This window comes from Nesoenas mayeri (assembly GCF_963082525.1).
Source record: "Nesoenas mayeri genome assembly, chromosome: 1".
Classification (NCBI taxonomy): domain Eukaryota; kingdom Metazoa; phylum Chordata; class Aves; order Columbiformes; family Columbidae; genus Nesoenas; species Nesoenas mayeri.
The window spans coordinates 148,415,486-148,434,038 of NC_137541.1; the positions used below are offsets into that span (position 1 = coordinate 148,415,486).

At 40.4% G+C, this 18,553-nt stretch overlaps 1 protein-coding gene across 2 annotated transcripts in view; it reads right to left on the reverse strand.

Annotated features, from left to right (window-relative positions):
• TGFBRAP1 (transforming growth factor beta receptor associated protein 1) overlaps positions 1-15,847 on the reverse strand; it is a 37,466-nt gene extending 21,619 nt beyond the window's left edge. Inside the window, exons 1-4 of one of the 2 annotated variants that reach the window (XM_080346499.1) lie at positions 15,709-15,847; positions 12,366-13,067; positions 5,082-5,276; positions 3,944-4,098 (exon numbers count right to left, since the gene is read on the reverse strand). In XM_080346499.1, coding sequence (XP_080202625.1) covers positions 3,944-4,098; positions 5,082-5,276; positions 12,366-13,050 — 1,035 coding nt within the window. In that variant the 5' untranslated portion in view covers positions 13,051-13,067; positions 15,709-15,847. Of the gene's footprint in view, positions 1-3,943; positions 4,099-5,081; positions 5,277-12,365; positions 13,068-15,423; positions 15,664-15,708 lie in introns of those variants that run through there. The other variant, XM_080346500.1, reaches the window with a different exon arrangement.
• Between the last annotated feature and the right edge of the window lie 2,706 nt (positions 15,848-18,553).

Genomic DNA, 18,553 nt, shown 5'->3' on the forward strand with positions numbered 1-18,553 from the left:
CCAGATTTTGAAATAGAAACATTTTTCACCCTGCTACAGAGAGGTATCAAAAGTAGAGTGAGTTTTGGTGCTGGTGGTTGTTGTTTAAGTCTGTTTTCAGTCTTCACAATGAAGTGACCACTAATATTTACATATTTAGTGAACTAGGATATTGGAATTAAGTTTGACTTCACCTAAGACACTGAAAATACTGCTTTGATTGTGGAGCTTAGTCTGTACAACAATCTTTTCAACTATAAGGTAAGAAGAGCTCGTTGATACTCTAAGTATAGGTCCAAGGAATCAGTTTTAAATTTGAGCTGATTAAGTGGTATTCGCTGTCATTTCATTCATATCTCCACTTGTCCCTTAAGGCCATGACACAAAAAAAAGCTGTAGAGTGTCTACAGACAGACACTGCCTCAACCTTTTGAAGACATAGTAATGGGACAGGGAGCATTCAGGTTGATTTTTATCTGACAAGATAAACACTAGACATTAAGATGTCCTGTGGTAAAGATTATGGAAGTAACAGACCAGACCGTAGAAAACTCAATATTCTCTCCTTCTCACAGGGTTTTAAAAATGGGCTAGACATATATGCCAACCACATACAGTTAACTTTTGTTTACAATAGAAAAAAAGCACCTTGAGTTCTTCTAGACCCATTTGCCAGAATAGCACGGTAATAAAAATTCAACCACATTGTTTATTCCCCTATCATTTTTGAAGAACCACCATAGGACTTGACATGCTTTAGGCAAATTCCATATTGTTGACTGAACCCACATTAAAAAAACTAGCTACAAAAACATGAAATAAGACCTGTATTAATTTGTATTTGAAAAAGTGCTAGAAAACATAATGATGACTGCTGAAGCTGTGATAGTTATAATGAAGCCTTAATTCTCTCAACTGCTAAAAAAAACCCCTTTCTAAAATGTTCAGAATTACCAACTAGATTGCCAATAAGACTTTTTCTAGAAAGTCATTTCAGCTTTTGGTGAGGTTTGGGTGCAGTCAATGTATTTTTTTGAAACTAAAAAGAAATGAGAAGAAAAAAAAGTTTTAAAAAGAGATACCTATGTAAGATGTGTGTCAATCTAACCAAGGTCTTCACTACCATCAACCATGATTTCTGCAAACTTCAGCTGTCCTGAAAAATTAATAAGTAGTATTCAGTCATTTCATGGTAGCATGGTAGAAAGCCCTTTGTACTCTTCTATCAAAAATGATATCCAACAAAGCCATCTCCTAGCAACATTTCTGCTAAGTGCTTTGTACCTAACAGTGATTCTCAGTGTTCAAAGATAAAGGAATTTTCATCTAACGTGGCACAGATAAATTTGCCATCTGCAAAAACCATGGGTTAAATAACAGGTCAGAGCTACTAATGCAAAATGTGCTTCTTTCCAATAGCTACATATTGGCTGTGCAAAATAACGCCAGGAGTACAGTACTTTACTGCTTCAATTCTGCCATTATTCTGAATTACAAGTATATACATATATTTATGCTGATGTAATACTGCTGATACAAAGAGAGAGCATGCACCTGTGTACGCATGCAATGACAATGCAGTATTGAACTGTAGGAAAAAACAAACAAATAAAACGTCCTCAAGAACCATCCTACAATGCCATGGTTGAGGTCAAGTCATACGTAAGATGGCAACAGTCACTGCAAACTGCAGAAATTAAAGCAGCATGTGGAAAAGAAGGCACTATACTACACATATCAGACAATTATTACCACTTTTCTGTATGGGTAAGTCACAGTGGCTGGTCCAAGTGATTTAATGCCAAACCTCTGCCTTCCTGCCCCTGCTTGTATAAAATGTCAAAATAAGGCCTTGAAGGTGACAAGTACTCAGGAATCAGTAAAGCTTGCAAAACAGGTATCCAAGGATATCTATTGGAAGGTACCTACTACTTACCTAATATTTATTATCTGAAAATATCTATTAGATAGAAGTTAGAAAAGGAGTGACTATGTGATCACTTAAAGCATGACAAAGAAATGTTGCAAAAGACATATAAGGCATGTATTTTGGTTGAACTCTATTAGATTTATATTATGCAAGCCTACAGCAAAAGAAAGTCTGATGTCCTTGTAACAAATCTGTAGTGACAGCATTAAGTATCAGAGGCACATCAGAAAGCCAGCTCAACATGTTATGTTTCCCACTACAGATACACTCTGCAAAACTGGACTGTCTCAACAACTAAGCCAACTTGAGTCATTTTAACATGAGTTCAGTGGGAGATTCCATCAATTTAAGCTGATTAATGTCAGTCTGCAAATGCAGCCCAGAACTAGAACAGGCTGTTTTGCTTGTAAGCAATGTTTTCTGTATTTCAGCTGTAGCACTGACTCAAAGCAACACCCTTGAAAGCAGGTTAAGTTAGAAAGAATTTACAATGTTACTGGAAACAGTAAATTCAGGAAGACAGACATTCAGTGCACATGAGATACATGTGAACAGAAATTAACTTATCCTTAAGACAGAAAAATCCTAAATGCAAGAAAACTTAGGAAGAATGAGATTCTACATCACATTTTTAGATAATGAATTGCAGTTCATCCTGCAGCAAAACATAGCAAGACATATCTCCTGTTAAATCTACATAAACTGTACAGAAGTATCTGAAGAACTAGAGGTCATCATACATAGAAGACATTGATTAGATCACACATCCCATCCTCACAGCAGGATTTTAGTTTGCTTCTTTAAACAGACTGCAAAGGAAAATTTGAAAGTGAAGATGTACAGCAAAACATGCTGGAAACTGAACTCTGTATTTGCTTAAATACTTCTCAACCTCAAGTACTTCCAGGTAGCTGTACCTTAGGAAAAGAATGGAAACACTTTTCTGGTCAAGTTTTTTACTTCCAGCAGCCTCCCACCCCTTCATTCAAAGAGGATTTAAGGATCAAAATGAAAGCTGACACAAACTTCATGTAATTTAATGACTGCTATGACCTTGGCCAAAATTTAAATGACAAGGAATTAAACGAATTAAAAAAAAAAAAAAGTCACGAGAGACTGAATCATTTTCTGCTGCTGCAATTCTGTAACTTCAACAGTCATGTTCCAAAATTTACATCTTCCTAAGCAAACTGAAAGTAATGCAACAGGTACTATTTTAATGGCAACAAAATGCTCCAAAGTATATTAAAAAACAAACTAGATTTTCTGCAGGCTACAAATCAAAATTTGCTTTTACAAAAGAAAAGAAACTAAGTCAAATATTTATTCACCTACTTGGTGAGTAGAGATTTCATGCTACTTTTTCCAAGTTTCAGTCTCTAAATGACAAATAGGAATAAATACAGCAGAATAGGTATTGTAATATAAACCAGAGGTAGAAGGAAATGAACACAAATCTCTAATCAACACTCTAATCACAGAGTAACTAAGATACTTTGCCACACAAAAATCTGAAATATTCAGTTACACACCAGTACAAGTACTACTTGTATGAGTTCAGAAGTAGGATGCATTTGCTTTAGATTTCCCATCGCTTAACTTCGAAGTTGTACTGCTGTGGAGTTTAGGATATGGTGAGAATATCCAATAAAAAAAGTAAAATCTAAAAACTCTAATTTGAAATAAAGCATAATTTTTAAAAAGCAATAGTAAATAATAACTGAACCTAGTACTAAGGAAGCATTGCAGTGGATTTTCTATCACTAATTTTTCAGTTTTGTTTTGTTTACAATTTTTTCAAGTTATACACTTGAAAAAACACAACTCCAGAAACATAGAAGAACAGCATTCATCCCTGCCAACATCACAGCATTTACAAGTACAAGTCCATTCAGCAGCACACTTATTTCCTCAGGCTGAAAACTTTAAAAGTATTCTATTTATCTTCAACGTAAATTCCTCTCCCACCCTCTTTAGTCACTTGACCACTGGTATACATGGCCCCACTGTGAAATTTATAAAGGAAGGACAAACCTGAAATTTCTCTTTTGGAATATTTCTTCGAGCTCCTTTTGCTAGAACAAGGGCTTCTTCCACTCTGTGGCTAGCTAGAAGGTCCTGAATCTGTTTTTCCAAAGGTAGTGGCACCAAGATATACACACCCTTATTAGTGGCAACAATCACCTTTCCTGGACAGAGCAAACAGATAAATTCAGTTTATTTTCTCTACAGAAAAAAAACCACATTTCATAAATAAGCTTTAAGATTTACTACTTAAGATACCAGAACCTAAAGAGCGTGAAAATTCCAAAACTCTGTTTGTTGTTATCATATTAATTAGATAGCTTAGTTTACCTGTAAATTGCACCTCAGAAATACAGAGGTAATGGTAAATTTATTTACAGCAGATTTTGTTCTACGCTGAATAAATGAAACTGACTATAATCTCTCATGATGAACTAAGCTATAAAGGCTACCACTGAACCAATGAAACTACTGCCCAGATTCCAGAGAATAGGGGCTTTTAACTGACAGGTATTTCCACAGGCTTACATTAGAAAACTGTAACCTGTACCAAGGCAGCAAATAACACACAGCTCATAGTGCTAGAGTTGGCAGCTCTCCTGGAAAAAAATTAGCAATACAATGTATTCCAACTTAAGAGTTCTTAATTGAAGAATAGATCAGAATGAATTTTTGCATTTCTTGTTTAACAATTCTTTATGAAATATCCTCTTTTAAACCTCTTACACAGATATGTTAGAAAGGAATACAGAAGAACAGTTTAAAATGTTACAACTTTGTCAGGATAGCCAATGGACAAATACCTGTAGCTCACAATTATTGACTCATAGCATGAAATTAATATTGCTCCTTGAAAAAAATAATCGAGTTACAGGAAAAAGCTCTAAATCCACAGACTCCTACCTGACAATTAACTTGACAATTGGAGCACATTTAATGAGCATACATTCTGTTAGGAACATGGAGTTTTGGATGACTAAAGTTTTCCTGTCATAGTCTGCAGGAATCCATTCAGGAAAGCATTAACTGTTGAAACTAATTGCAAATGTGCTTCTAAGATATTCTGTTTACAAAACAAACTGAAGCGACTGACCACAGTGGCGGTTGTTCCAGAATTACTGATGCAAAAAAGCGTCCTTTCTAATACCTTCGAAGTCCTGTAGAATGTGACCTTCTTTAAAAGGCAGGGTTTGCTTCTGCTGCTGGTCCAGCATGCTGTGCACTGTAATGAACTCATCATCGAGAGCAACCACATACGGGAAGCACAGAGCCGCTCCAATCACGTTCTCTGACCAGTGCACTGGGGCACGCTGTGAAATGCCGTCTACAGTTGCAAACATGCCTACAAAAAAGGAAAAAACAAAGCCTGAGGCTCGTGCTAGTTGAAGACTGTTGTTTTCCCAATGTGAAGTGTGGGTACCAAGGTATAGAAATAAAGAACAGATGCAGTATCAGCTGGCATGATGACAGCAAATCTCACCTCCTTGGACCTTACAGACCTGTTGGTTAATTCGGTTAAATTTTTTTCCATTTCTCATTCACTACAGAAACAGACAACGTCAAAGACTGAAAAGGGAGGGAACAATGAAAAAAAACTAACAAGAATTATTCTAGTTCAATAAGTTTCGGATTTCTTTTTTTTAAGTAAGAATTACTCTATGTTGTTTGAATTAATTTCAGAACACAAATATTTAGTGAGAGCCAACATTCAAACAGTACAGCTTCAGTAAGAGTTGTAAATCTGCACTGTATGACAATACAGGGATGTTTGTTCCTTATAGTATCAAATATGTGAAGAGCATTTTAGTAGAAAATCATGTTTACTTATACTTCTTCACTTTTGCTTTGGTAACATTTCCATAGAACAAGGGCTCAGCTCTTTGGGTCAAGTCACTTCCTGTGAGGCATCTGTCTTTTCAATCATTTAAAAAAAATGCAGAGGCATATTTTCCCAAAAGCCAAGCACAAAGACTTCTAAAATATCCCCACAATACCTCCTATGCTGTATTAAAAAGAACCATATTAAATCTTCACGTAACTTATGTTTGCCTTTGCCACTATCATTACTCTTGTCTATTCTGTCCTTCCTTCTCCTAGCTTAACAGAAGTTTGACTTGCTTTTGGACCACACACCACTGGTTCTATTTATGCTACTTCACATTCCCCAGTTCTTCCCAAGACACTGACTGAAGAAAAACTCTAGTCAAATTTTTCAGATCTAGTTCAGTAACCCTTTGCCAGCTGAGCCATACTAAAGCGCAATGTAAACTTCTGCTCTAAACATGAAAGCATACTCCTTAAAAACAGTATTCTCATTCCATGAAAAAAGACATGTCCATGAAAATCGTTATCGGGCAGGAATGAGCCACTTGACAGTTGTTAGAATGAGTCTGAGCTCTAAAGGACAGAGGAGATTAAAAGATTATGTTATTCAATTTACAAAATCTCTTCCAAACAGAGGATAATGAGGTGAAGATAGCTGGGTAGGAGGACCATCTCGGTGGGGGGAAGTAGATTTTTTTATACAATTACAGTGTAGAGACTAAGCTTCTGGATCCTGTGTAGCAGCTTTGAAATCAGCCCTTTCCCTTGACTAAGGGTGCAACACAAAATTATAATTCCACATCTAACCATTAGCAAGTAATGCTATTTGCTTTTTCAGTATAATTATCAGCTTTTCAATCAGAGCGCCTTACAGATTTTTTTTCCATAATATATAATCCCCAATTTCCTTTATAGATCTTGATATTCTTATGGATCAGAAGTGGAATTTCATGTCAGGTAGACTGCACTATTCATTTTAATGCCTTCTTGTTGTTATTCTGTCCTAGAATCCCATTTCAAAAAGCGAGAGAAAACTTGAGTTAAATACATACTACTCAGTAGAAAACTCAGGGCTAATTATATTTGATAAACTAATTATTAGAATTTCTGATTTCTCTAACATTCAAATAAATATTATAAATCCTGATTTAAAAAACTTCTATTTTAAATGACAGAGCTCTTTTTTAGGTAATTAAAAAAAATCCGTTATGGAAGTAAAAGGGTATGCAGAGCAATGTACAGTACTTATCCAAGTCAATGTCTCTCTCCACCCCTCTGCCCTCAATAGCTAGGGCTTCTGTGGTAGAATGATGCATTTTCTGTCTTCATCCAGCTCTCATCTAAGTATAACAATAAATATGAAAACTACAATCAGAAACCATGGCCTTTTTATAGCACAGGAACGTGTTTGATGAAACTGAGATGAAGACAGTAATCAATTCCATATTAAAAATGCATATGCTATCCAAAGGCCACAAGAGTTACCCAAAACACAGCTCCACTGTTTTTAGCACTAAGAGATCTATAAATTTATAGAATCATAGAATAATTCAAGTCAGAAGAGGTTTCTGAAGGACATCCAGTCCAGTCGGTCCCCTGCTCAAAGCACGATCAACTTATACCAGGTTACTCGGACTTCGTGCAATATAGTGTAGATTTTTTTTTTTTTTTAAACAAAAAGCTTCTCAGTGAAAATATATGTTAAAAATTGCAATAACATTTCTTTGCTGTTATTATTACTTGTTTAAAAAGAGATATGAAAACTTTCAGTTATTGTAAAAGTTGACAGCATGTGGAACACTATGAGTGGGTCAAAACCAGAAGGAATATGTTGGTTACTGTTGACCACCGTGCTTTATGCAGTGTCATCAGCTATGAGAAAAGGCACTGCATAATCTTCTATGAATCATTCTGCTTAGTACCTCTGTGCCTGTTGTCAGTTATAAGGCTCATTTCTCCAACTCCATTTGTAGTTTACTCAGGCACTATGCAACTGTTCATTCCCTTCACTGAACTTCATGAGGTTCCTGTCAGCTTATTTCTCCAGCCTGCCAAGGTCCCTCTGAATGGCAACACAATCCCCTAGTGTATCAGCCACTTATCCCACTTTTGTATCATCTGCAAACTTGCTAAAGGTGCACCCTGCCCCACCACCCATGTTGTCAGTGAAAATGTCAGTATTGACCTCAGTACTGGTGCCCTGGGGTACACAACTACTGACTGGCCTCCAGCTAGAGTTTGTGCTGCTGACTATAAACCTTTGAGCCAGGCTTTCAATCCACCTCACTGTTTGTCTAGTTCATTCTTCACCTGTTTGTCTACAAGGATGCTGTGGGAGATGGCATGAAAAGCCTTGGTGAAATTCACAGTATTGCTGCTCTTCCCTCATTCACCAAGCTAGCCATCTCATCACAGAAGACTATCAGGCTGGCCAGACAATTTTCCTTTTGTGAATCCATGCTGATTACTCCAAATCACATTCTCGTCCTCTGTGTTTTTAGAAATAGCTTCCAGGATTTTCTCCATCACCTTTCTGGGGAGCAAGGTAAGGCTGGTCAGCATATAGTTCTGTGGATTCTTTCTCTTGCGCATCTAAGACAGGAGTGAAGACATTTGCTTTCTTCCATACCTGAGGAACTTCCTCTGATCATCATGACCTTTTAAAGATAAGAGTGGCCTCACAATGACATCGACCACCACCCTCACGCATTCATGGGTGCATCCCCATCAAGTCCCATGGTTTTGTCTGTCCAGTTTATTTAAATGTTCCATTACCTGACCCTTGTCTACTGAGGGCAGGTTTTTGTTGCTCCAGATTTTCCCACTGGTCCTAGGGGGCAGAGGATTCCTGAAGGGAGTTCATACCAGTAACAACTGAAGTAAAGGTGGTATAAACAGCTTAGTGTTTTCCATGTCCTTTGGCACCAGGTCCCCCATCTCATTCAGCAACGGATATATCTTAGTCTTCCCTTGCTGCTGATATGCTTGTAGAGGCTCTTTCTGTTGCCCTTCATGGTGTTCAACAAAGTCACTGTCAGATGATGTTCGGCCTCCCTAGCCCCATCCCCACATGCTTGGACAGTGTCTCTATATTCCTCCCAGGTCACCTCATTTGCTTCCCTTTAATATCTGAGTTTAGTCAAGAGCTGCTTGTTCATTAATGCAGGTCTCCTGCCACCTTTGCTTATTTTCCTGCTCACTGGGATGGATCACCCTTGAACATGGAGGAGGCAGTCCTTCTGTCCAGAACCATATTCCATGGGATTCTTTTAAGCAGGATCCTGAACAAACTGAAGTCTGCTGTCCAGGCTTATGGTCTTTTTGCCTTGTTCACTTCTCTCAGGATCCTGAACTTCACCACTTCATGGACACTGCAGCAAGGCTGCTCCCCTGACATTTGCATGCCTAACCAGGTTCAAGAGAGCACATCCCCTTATCAGCTCCTCAGTCACCTATGTCAAGAAGTTAACACCAATGCACTCCAGAAATCTCCTGGACTGCTTGTGCCATGACTTGCTGCCCCTCTAGCAGGCATAGGAGTGGTTCAAGTGCCCCCTAAGAACCAGGGCCTGCAAATGTAGGTTTATTCCTGTTATCTGAGGAAGGCCTTACCTACATCTTCTTTCTGATAAAGTGGTCTGCAGCACACACTCGCCACAATGTCACCCATATTAGCCTGCCCTCTAACCCTAATCCATAAACTATCAGCTGCTTCATCCTTTGTTACAAGGCACAACAGTACACCTTCCTGCTGCTCTCATGTAATGGGTAACCCCCACCTCAGCTGCTAGCACACAGCTGTGTTGATGTCTCAGTAAAAGTGAGAGCGCTTTCATCATCATGTTGTTTTGTACACACTTCTTTGTGTGCATATGCCTGAAGCAGAGCCTCTTCAGCCCTGTTTGTCGATTATGAAGTCAACCATCCATATCATCCTGTACCTTTTGTTTGCCATGTCAGCCTACAACCACCATTCCTGGTTTAAATCCTCCTCACCAGGTTGGTTGGCCTGTTGGCAAAAACACTTTTGCCTCACTTGGCCTGGTGGATCCCATACCTTCCTTAAATAGGGATCCATAAAAATAGAAGCCAAATCTCTCATCACCACAAGCTGTGCAACCAGTTGGTGACCTGCACAGTCCACCCACTCCTACTCAAGCTGTTCTTCCTCATCAGCAGGACTGATGAGAAAAATCTTCATTTCCAATGTGAGGGAGTCTCACACTATTATTATTCACTAATCCTGGTGCTACTGCATGGTACAGGCTCAGATGATTTGTTAGAAAGAGCTACCTCCTTCTCACCTGCTACCAGAATACTGAACATATTCTATAGATGCAGATCTGCAGGCAGAGTAGGAGAGCTCTTCCTTTTACAAGAAGTCACAAGTTTCCAGCCTTTGCCATCATAGAGCAAGCCTGTCCTTTCCTCAGTACAGTCTGAGGTTCAGGCTCATGCCTGGGTCCTGGAGAAGATTTCATTTTCTTTTTGTTATCTCTGATGCCACACACTCCGCTGACCTCTTCCCGCATCTCCTTTCCTTGGTAACACAAACGCTCAAATATATTAATGCAGAATACATCCACCTCAGTAAAAGAGACTGAATGTAGCATTGATGCTCTACCAATTGCCAAACAAACATGACAAGATGTACAAAAGCAAACCAAGATTAGAACTGAAAATTTACATCAAGTCTTTTCAAGTTCATTCGCTTTATAGCAGAGGCCTATGTCAAATGCCAAGATATATGATGCTTAGATGTTATAAAGTTGCACAACTACCTTCACAACTTCAAAGACACAAGTATTAAAGGCACTAAAAATTTTACCAAGGAAGAAGAGTAAGGTGGATAATACTAATCAAAGCAACAGCGGGGAAGGAAAAAAAAGAGATTATTAAAACCAACCACACAAAACCAACCCACAAGCTGAATCAGGCAAAGAAAAGCTATACAATCCCCAGCAAGCAGTCTTTGTAAGGTATCTGGGCTAGTATAAGGTACACTTTGCCTGTATTACGGGAAAAAGGGAAGTTTATAGCACGTTTAGAGCTACAGAAGGACATTCACTTAAGATATCACATATCTGGTATTTTAACCCCAGGACAATCTCCTTATACAAGGATGTTGAATTTTATGAGTAAACGTCTTCTTGTATGGCTCCCTTCCAGGACACCAGATAAAAGCAAAAGTTAGACAAAACAAAATTCTGCTTTCTGACTAAAAACAACTATGCTTTTGAAAATATATCTATTTTACTTAAGAAAAGAAATTAATCACTTGAACAGAATCTGAGATTTCCTTAGAAACATTCCAAAGGGGAATACTTTCAGTCAGTCAATTCACAAATTCTAAGTTTCACAGCACTACTAAAACGGTTAATGTCCACAAATACATGTCCACATTTAAAGCAACTAATAGTTTTAATAAGTGGGCAACCAAGACTAAGAAAAACCCAATATCTGAAAAAAACCAAAACAAATTAATCTCGGAACATCTTTAATTTGCATAAACTGATCTTCTAAGGAATGCCTACTTCTAAGAAAACCTGATGAGCTGATGCACATCTCACATTCTGGTCACAGGACAAAACTTCAATATAAACAACGGATTGCATGCTTGCTTTTCTTTGGAATTTATACTAAAAAACCAAAATCTATGCAGACTCCTGAATTAAGGACCTAAATATTCTTGATCTTTGTGTTATGCTATTCCTAAGGTGTCAGGGAAGACACGAATTGCATGTCCTAAATGAATAGTCATATGGCAAACAGCATGAAACCATCCTGTCTATGGTCTGTCAGCTCTGCAATACTGCAGTTTTTTGTTGTTTTAGACAGATTACAACAGCAGCAGTCCTTACATTCATCTGTCTATTAGACAAGAGCATCACTTCACATGATCTAACTTTGGTTTTGCAATACCTAAACTATCATTTTCTGTAATATGGAGCTGAAAAACACTATTAAAAATTAAGCAAATAGGAGAATAAAAACTAGGTAGTATCTGACAACATCTACAGTTAGGACAGAGTTTGCTTCTACAGCAATTAGGATACAGATTGCTTCCATCAACATTTCTTACTAGTACTGTAGTACAACACACCTATTTGCAAATCTGTTACAATCTATAAAATGGACTTGATATGAGCTCCTCTGAATAGCAACTGAGGGAAAAATTGACTCATCTACAACAATTTAACAAATTTATAGCAACATGGGGCTCCTCAAACCCAGTCCGGCTAGTCACTACAGAGACGCTATCAGCCTCCGAAATTTCACTCGGTAACAACCAAGTTTTTAACTCCTGGTTGCAAGATACTACTACTGTTAACTGTCTATACAGAAGTGATGCTTTCTACAGACATGATTAAAATACAAATAATCAGACTTTTTGTGAATTAAGGAAGCAGGAAAGTTGTAATAATACTTAGTACCAAAAATCTACCATCTACCTTTTTATAGCAACGTTCCAGTATAGCCCTGTGAACAAAGTTATCATTATTGTGCACACCATGTAATTAATTAAGCTTTGTTTCCCAAATTGAGAGAAATTAAGAGAGAGAAGGTAAAAAAATTGCAAAAAAAAAATTACAATCCTTAGTCTCACCTAGGCCTCCGGGGCCAGCCAACAGAAACTCTTGTCTGCCTATCCTTTTCACAATTGGTCGTTTCTCATCACTGCAATAAGGAAACAGATCCTGGGAGACGCCAGTATTATAATTCAAAATGATATACTGTGTAGTAAGAGCAAGACACAAGTAATAACCATCTACAGCCACAGCACAGGGTTGCTCTGGAGTAAACACTTCCTTCACTATCTGGACTCTGTCTTCAAACACCATGAACATTTGAATGGTCCGTCGCTTGACCGAGATAATGCAGACTTCAACACAGAATGGATCCCCACTCACAGGGTTTTCATTTAACGTGAATGTCACAGCTCCTTTGATTCTCGCACCAGTGGGGACAGGTTCCAAGTTCATCATGTTAACTAGTGCTATTGTGTTGTCGCAAAGCACAAGAAGCCTGGTGAGGGCAGAGGCTGCTTTCAGCTCACTCACAGGCTTCTTCAAGCCCAGGTATTTATGTAGTTGCTTGGTGGCAGCAAAAGTTACTTTTCCAGCTGTTGATATCTTTTCATCCAACAGAAAGTGATAGATAAAGCAGTCATTGGTTCCGATATAGAGGTTCTTTCCACAACACTCAATGCATTCGATGTTGATGTAATTCTTGTCTCCCATTAACATCTCCCGCTCAACAGCAGAAACGAGCTTGAAAGCTTTAACGCTCATTGTGTCTTCTGGGTGATCTGATTAAAGAGAAAAAACACTATTTACCTCCACACACATAATGAAATTCGAGGGGTAGCAATTTAACATTCACAAATATAAAAATTTCATTGTTACATTTTTTAATAGTCTATACTCTATTTCTAACCTGATTACACAAGTGAGGATGAGTACATAAATAACCACAGGAATTAGTAGAATTGTATGCTTCCACTTCAAGTCTATTCTGAAGCAGATTCACAACAGCACTCAGCTATGTTGAAGTGATGCTTTATCCACAAGTAACCAGCTTATTACTGGTTCTCTCAGGCACTCTGGTGTTCCAAGTAGTTCCTGCCAGTACTTTTGTGATTTATAAACCTGTCATTCACAGACTTATACCAGCTGTACATGCAAATATACAATCTCAGATTTCTAGGAAAGCCATGAGGCATTTAGTACCATAAGTTAACATCTCAGGTTGCTTTACACTCAATTTGGGCCTATTAGTGTCTGTTTTATTCAGTGCTACTTAAACATTCTCTGTATTAGACTATTTGCACCAGCAATTATAAAGCACTTTCACACAGCAAATTTGGAAGCATGGTCCATAAAGCATTCATTAAGTTCAAAATGCAATATCACAGAAATTAAAAGAGTTTCTGTTCTCTACTATCACAGCCAATCCAAAAGTCTATCTTTAAGGGCTGAGCAGCACTTCTATATTAATTCTACAAACTATACCTACCCTTTGGCAATCAGGCACTGTCAAGAGATGGATGCAATTTATGAAGCAATTATTACAATTTTAAAAACACTCCATGTAATTTTACTATACTCCAGACTTGTGTTATTTTTATGAGACACTTGTGCTCAACACTCCAAAGAAGAGCGGATGAGAAATTGCTGACCTTGTTTAATCACCTTTTAATTTGTCATGACTCGCTTGTAATGACCACTTAGCTAATACAGGGGAAGACAGCAAACTTCTTGAATGGATTTAAGAAATAACATATACAATTACTTCTAGTTCACATGTACAATGGAGGTATAAAAGATCAAACCAAACTTCTACAAATCTACAGAGAGACCAACATCAACAAGATGCTATTGTGAACAATCGTGAAACTAAACATAGTCCAAATGAATTTAGTTTTAAATTATTATGTCTAAAAAGACCCTTTGCTTTTGCAAGAGAACAATGAAAACCACGACAAAAATTTCCAAAACTGAATGAGAAAAGGTACACAACTCACAAGTAACCTCTAAATAAATTCATACCAAACTAAGGATATCACCAGAAGCAAATCATGTTACAAAGAGACAGCAGTGATCCTTTTTGCCAATATTTTTTTTTTTTTTTTACAAGTTAAAAATATTTTACTTTGGGTTTCTGTGACATTTTCCAACTGCATCCTCACCTGGGGTGCACATTAGTGTTCCGACCTTGAATAAAAAAAACAAAACAAAACAAACACAAACCCAGGAAGTACTAGGGAAACAGCCTAACATAAAATGATAATGCAAGTCTCTGCCAACATGGCTGTGTTATCCTCCAACATCATCAAAAGACACACAGCACAGCAAGTTAAAGAGAGCTGCCCAGCTGTTGACAACCATTTTTAAGAGCCGGTGTGTAGCCTAAAGTGATAAACTACCTTCTGGAGAGATTAGGCAGCTTTCATACCTGAAGCTGTCAACAACTTACCATTCCTGCAACCCAATGTAAAACTGTTAATATATGCCATTGGGAGAACTACAGAATTTTGCTCTTGACCAAGATGTATTAAAAACCTCCAAAAGGCTTATTAAATTAAATTAGATGAAAAGTAAAAGAGAAATCAAAATAGATGCACAGTCCCTGAGCAGAACAAAAAATAACATAGTTCTACATAACTCTGGTCAGAAAAAAAAATTAAAAACTCATACTAGAAAAAAAAAAAGCTGTGAAAAAAAATGCTTTTAAGAACAATAAATCTCAACACACATAATCTGCATGTGATTATTTTTCTTTTTTACATTTATTTTCTTCTCATTTATAAGATCTGAAGGGCCTATGTGCACTGCAAATTATCAAGGTTCTGCAGAACATGCTGTTCCTTTAAAGAGCAAGAGGCCGTCCCAGAGTTGCAAATAGAAGTCAGTGTGACACTTTTTAGAGGTTCACAACTCTGGAAAACAACACAATGCGGATGTTTACAGTTAAAAAATAATCAACAGGCAAATTATCAGTCCACTAAGCTGTATTTTCTTAAATGCATTAATAACCCTGCACACACTCATTTCCGGTAAGAACTGGAAAGCAGCACTCCCCCGCTTCCCACTTCAGTAACACCTCACTTTGCACTTAAATTTTGCTTGCTGCTGCCCTGAAAGCCAGCACCGTGCCTGCCTTACCTGTGGCCACTGCTCTCTCACGTACACATACTCCTACATTCTGTGCAATTAACTGCGTGGAAGCTCTAATTAACCTTCGGGTACGATTCCACAGACCCCAGGTGCAGCCCAGGGGGCGCCCGCTTCACCCCTGTCCCCTCACACACCCGCAGCTCGACCGGGCGGCGCAAACCAGGCCCCGCAGCGACCGGCGACGCGGCCCCCGCACCACCCCGGCACCCAGCGCACTCGACTCCAACCCGGCAGGAGACGAAACCTCCCCACCCGCTCGCCTTCCCCCAGCACCTGCCAGCGCCAGGCGCCGCCGCGGCCACACCGAGAACGGGGCCCGCCGCTTCGAGGCCTTGCGGTGCACTGCCGGCGGCTGGGCCGGGCGCCGCCTCAGGCCGCGCTGTCAGCACCCAGGCCTCGCGGCGCGCGGGGGTCCGCCGGTGGGCGGGGGAGACGCGCCGCTTCCGGTGTGGGACAAGCCCCGCCCTGCGCCAGCGTCGCCTCAACAGCGAAGGGCCAGTGCTCTTCCGGTCACGTGGGGGAGTGGCGTCCGTAGTCCCAGTGTCAACGGCGTGCACGGGGAGGCGCCCCGAACCCCGCGCGTTGGGGGTGGGGCGGGAGGTGGGCGGGGCGGGCGCGCGCTGGAGGCGGGCTTTCGGCGGCGGGCGGGGCGGCTCCGGGCTCCCCGAAGCGGGAGAAAGGGAGGTGATTAAGGGAGCGGAGCTTATGAGGAAAGGCTGAGGGAGCTGGGTCTCTTTAGCCTGGAGGAGACTGAGGGGTGACCTCATTAATATTTATAAATATATAAAGGGTGAGTGTCACGAGGATGGAGCCAGGCTCTTCTTGGTGACAACCAATGGTAGGACAAGGGGTGCAAACTGCAACACAAGAGGTTCCAGTTAAATATGAAACTTCAAAGTGAGGGTGACAGACACTGGAACAGGCTGCCCAGGGGGGTTGTGGAGTCTCCTGCTCTGGAGACATTCAAACCCGCCTGGACACGTTCCTGTGTAACCTCATCTGGGTGTTCCTGCTGCAGCAGGGGAATTGGACTAGATGCCCTTTTGAGGTCTTTTCCAATCCATGGCATTCTGTGATTCCATGAGGGGTAATCAGGGCCTTGTGCTGCCCTGGTGGCCACTGGGCTCCCGCTGACCCAGTGCTGCCTCACTGATAGGCAGGCTGAATGTCATGGGGTGCATCCAACCCGTACCCCTGCAGAGAGGAGGGTCTGGCCACGCAGTGCACACAACATCCACTGCACGTCACTCCAGCAGGACCAAAGAGAGCTGTTAATTATTTCTAACTGGTGCGGCGGTGTTACAGATGGTAGCTACAGAGCAGGTCTGACCCTGAGGTACAGAGGATAAACACAGGTGGGAAAAGCGGCTCTTTCAAGAGAAATCCAGAAATAATAGCAGCTGTGGGTGGCTGGGGAGGAGGGGAAGGGAGGGAACATAAGGAAACAAATGGCATACTCTGCCAGAGGGCAGGTGTGAGGACATCATAGGAAATACTGTTGGGGAAACCATATGACGAGCAGCTAAAGCCACTAGGTTTGTTCAGCCTGGAGGAGACTGAGGGGAGACTTCATGTTGGCTACAGCTTCCTCACAAGGGGAGGAGGAGGGGCAGGTGCTGATCTCTTCTTTCTGGTGACCAGTGACAGAATCCAAGGGAACAGCAGTAAGATGTGTCAGGCAGGTTTAGGTTGGACATTAGGAAAATGTTCTTCACCCAGAGGATGGTGGAGCACTGGAACAGGCTCCCCAGGGAGGTGCCACAGCCTCAAGCCTGACAGTGTTCAAGCAACAATTGGACAATGCTCTCAGACGCATGGTGTTAATAAGAGGAACAAAAAATATTTTAGAAACCCCTAGGCCTAATGTAGCAAGACTAGGCATAATGTAACCAAAACCTAATAGAGAAACAACAGCTCTATAGAGACTGGACATGATGCAAAGCAGGATGTTCTTGGCTTGCAAGCTGGGAAAGCGGAATGTTCCAGTAAATGAAGAAAGAGCTACATGACTTTTGCTGAGCAGTAGCACAAAATGGCAATATGCATGCTCAAGAAATTAGGTCAAGAAGCCAACACCAGGGGGGCTACCAGGCTGCAAGGACCACCGGGGACCACTAGAGACCCCTGATGAAGACTGGAATACCAAAGACAGTCTGCTGGCAAAGGGCGGGCTTATGTAAATAATGTTTAATGAATTAACTAAGCAGTAGAAACAAATTAATATGCAATAGGTATATGTGATCAATACCAAGAAGTGCAAATCACATGCACGCTTGATTACAGGAATGATCCTCCAAGTGTCCAGCATGCTGCAATAAAAGTGCCTGCTCTTTAACAGTTTTGAAACAGCATTAAGGAGTCTTTTTGCTGACTTTTTGGTATCAGTGTGAACTGTGGGGTTGTCATATGCAGGAACAGGAGTTGGACTCAATGATCCTTGTGGGTCACTTCCAACTCAGGACATTCTATGATGAGATGAAATGTTATTATGTTGCTTACTTATACAATTAAATTATTTTTAAAGACTCAAAATTTGAATACATATTCTTAGAAGTGCTATATATGTATATAGCAGTAATGGTACATAGGCATATATATGCGACTTGTTCTGTGTGCGTGTATTTTTGTTACATCACTCGTGTTAAATTGCCGCCTGCGCCTCTTGATTGTGTAAAACGCACCCGGTGCTTCAAATTACAATTTTACGTTCTAAGGACAACATGTTTAATTTACTAACATAATCATTTGTAATTCCTTATCCTGCTTTTAAACACGTAAGCAGACTACTAACTCAAATGAGCAGGAAGTCACTTTACCTTGGAATTATAAAGCAACTTTCGTTATCGCAGGTCATGGGGGGTCATTTGGCTTTTTAGGGGCGAAACTTTAGACCCCGTTCGGTGAGGTGGCGAAGCTCCCCGCGCGTAGCAGCACAACGGCTCTGTGCGCCCTTACGCTACCGGGCGGAGCTGTAATAAAACACAATAAAATAGGTTTCGCTTTTCCCCTTGGACAGCGTGACGTCACGCGCTCTGCGTCACTTCCCGCGCGAGCCCCTCCTCCCCTCCCCCCGCTCCGCGTGGCATTGTGGGAGGCCGGAAAGCGGCCGCTGGGGGTG